Genomic DNA, 2,765 nt, shown 5'->3' with positions numbered 1-2,765 from the left:
ACTCAAACGATCTCGGTGGGACAGGACAAATAGAGAGAGTAGTTACATTGCACGTATTCAAGACAAATAGATACGCAGGTGCAAATGCCGCACAGAAGCAAAGAAGCATCAGCATCTGCCTCCCATAGCATCCCGCCCAGCAGCTCTCCGGGCGGTCCGCAGACTGCCGAGGATCATTACAGCTGGGCTGTGGAGAGACTGCGGGAGCTTACGCGCAGGCTAAGGATCAACAAAGCGGTCATCAATGGCGTCGCCATCGATATTAGCGGCCTTCGCGAGGTTGAAGATACATGCTGCACATTAATGGAACTATCACTCCGCAGGATAATTTTATTGACCTTGGGGTCCTCCGAAGGGGTCCTCATCAGTAATCTCGCGAGCTCCACGCTCAACCAGCGCGTAGAGCTCCAGCCTCGGTATGGGCCAGCTCTCATGTCCAACATCGTAGAGACCACCCCGTGCGTACAATCGCGTGCCCTCGATGTCCGTAACGGTGCAAGAATAGCCTACAAGAGCTGCATAGCAGGCAACCACCAGCGTGTCCCCCTGCACGTAGAGAGGGTCGTTCATGGTCTTCCCAGCACGCACAGCCGCACGCATCAACAATCTGCAAGCCCTGGCATCCTCTAGGTATAGACCCAAGGGGTCGAAGTGAGAGTTTAGCCATGATATATAGGATCGCAACGTTATAGAGCGTGCATCTCCTCGAGGCTTTGCCCTCCAAGGGAGGAGCAGGAACGATTCAAGACAATCTTCTTTCGGATCTTACTGAACACCAAAGAGGGTGGCAGTTTTGTCCTCTGAGGAGTCGGTACCATTAACTCTGTTACGCAAGCGCTTTGATTCAAACTCGGAGAAGCTTTTTCTGCCAACCACTCGATGAACTCCGTCTGCCAACATATCCCTATGGCAGCTGGTCTCTGCACCCTGAGCTATGTCATCCATGAACGATCGGCCACAGTGGGGGCCGATATCGAGCTCAGGCACAACTTCATTGTCGAACTCTTGGATGGTGACCCGCATGGAGGTCTGCAACGTAGACGGAGAAGCACGAAGGCTCATGACGGCCCAAAGTAACATATACCACCTGCCCCCCCACTCCATAGTTAGAGCTGACAATAGCCATGGAGTAAGACCCTCTCCAAGTCAGCTATCGTGAAGTACGCATAGCGACGGATAATTAACAATGGTGACACCACCGATGGATCATATATAACACCGAGATACACATAGCCCCGCAAGATGGAGCCGTCCAGAACTAATCGTAAAGGTTGTTGAAAATGTGGCTTTTCGTACGACGACGAGACCGTATGCGTGATTTATCTTTTCCGAAGCTTCTCGAGAGTAGCCCCGCTGCACCAGCATATCAAGCTGCTTACAACACTGACCATAGGTCTCAGGATTCCTTTTCAACTTTTCTGACAGCTTAGCAGATTGAATGTTGGCCCATCGGGCCCAACGTATGTCACTTCCGGGCCCAACGTATGTCATAATAAATAAGCTGGTTGGAACTTGGGAAATCGCGAGCCTTCGGCCCGCTATACACCCCTCCACGCGTTCCTAGCATATCCGGTTTTTCGTCTCTTGCACAGCCACCACAACGAGTATCATCTTGCAACTATCTCCCTCACTGCCCCCTGGAGACAACCAGCTCCGAAATGCAGCCTCAAGGCCACTCTATCCGACACAAACTCCTCTATCACGATAGCAAGCAACACCCAGTGCGCTAAGAGCCTGCATCTATAATAAGCCTTTTGGAGATCTGCAACAATCATATCCGCACCGTTGAGTCGCACCACAATGAGTATATCCGACGTTGCCTGCAGTAACGATGATACGCCTCCCAAACTCGCACTGACTGCTGTACGATCCAAGACAAGTCGTGGTTTCTTTGCTAGCTGTGTGACATAGAGGGGAGAGTCTGGCAAGCATTTTCTCTCTCGAGAGTGCTCTTCGCTTTTCAGCTCCGATCTCCTTATCCACCGCCCTCTCGCTACAAACTTTTGAAGCAGATCCTAGTACACCCGTTGATGAGCCTCCGAGAGCTTCTCGTACGCAGCCCTCTCGTATCTGGGTCCACGAAGTTCCTTCATCGCCTTATCGTCTCTTTTCGGGAGATCTATATACACCACCGCTTCCTGCCCTTCGCAGTCTGCTCGGCTGTCTTCTCTCAACTTCCTGCAAGACACTATATTCTCGAAGGCCCTCAACCTCCAGGTCCCCTTTTCCCACAAACGTCGACACAGCAACTCTGGCGACTTCCCGTTCCTGTGGTGGAAGCATTGGAAAAATAATCTTACCCTCTCCTTGAGGTGATGGTTGAGTTCCTACTTGTCCTTCTCCCGGAGTACCAAGATATCTTATCACATTGTCCTGCACGTACCTCACCACATCAATGGCATGTGCTGCACAATCATCCACCACTTTTCCTTTATCTATGCTGATGGTTCTTTTCGATCGAGACACCGTTCCCGTTGCTAGGTCCAACTGCAATCCTACTCTGCTGCCAATATCCCTGCCTATTAGCAGACCGACCTTATCCTCTACCTGCTCTGAGTACAACACTGAGACCATGTGAGGTCCAGCAGTGATTGTCTCCCCTTCGAGCCACAAGGTAAGGTATACTTCGGCCTCCTGGGTGATAGCTGGGCGGCTCTCATCCGCTTAACCCACTCCGCCACCTTATTAGTTGGTATGCAATCTCGCCTCGCTCTTCTACCCTTCAGTAAACATAAGTGTGTGCGTCCCGCTCCTGGGTCTATCGT

General features: G+C 51.5%; 2 protein-coding genes across 2 annotated transcripts; both read right to left on the bottom strand.

The window, feature by feature from the left end:
- Positions 1-330: 330 nt before the first annotated feature.
- Positions 331-600, bottom strand: Pmar_PMAR022153 (hypothetical protein; the record flags this gene model as incomplete). Its single annotated transcript, XM_002777875.1, has 1 exon — positions 331-600. One exon carries the CDS (start codon positions 598-600, stop codon positions 331-333), a length of 270 nt encoding a protein of 89 aa, XP_002777921.1.
- Positions 601-765: 165 nt separating this feature from the next.
- On the bottom strand, positions 766-1,023 carry Pmar_PMAR022152 (hypothetical protein; the record flags this gene model as incomplete). The annotated part of the gene is made up of 1 exon (XM_002777874.1): positions 766-1,023. One exon carries the CDS (start codon positions 1,021-1,023, stop codon positions 766-768), a length of 258 nt encoding a protein of 85 aa, XP_002777920.1.
- Between the last annotated feature and the right edge of the window lie 1,742 nt (positions 1,024-2,765).

The sequence above is a fragment of the Perkinsus marinus genome (assembly GCF_000006405.1).
Source record: "Perkinsus marinus ATCC 50983 genomic scaffold scf_1104296951020, whole genome shotgun sequence".
In the NCBI taxonomy this organism is placed as follows: Eukaryota; Perkinsozoa; order Perkinsida; family Perkinsidae; genus Perkinsus; species Perkinsus marinus.
This window is presented reverse-complemented; position numbering and strand designations above follow the sequence as displayed.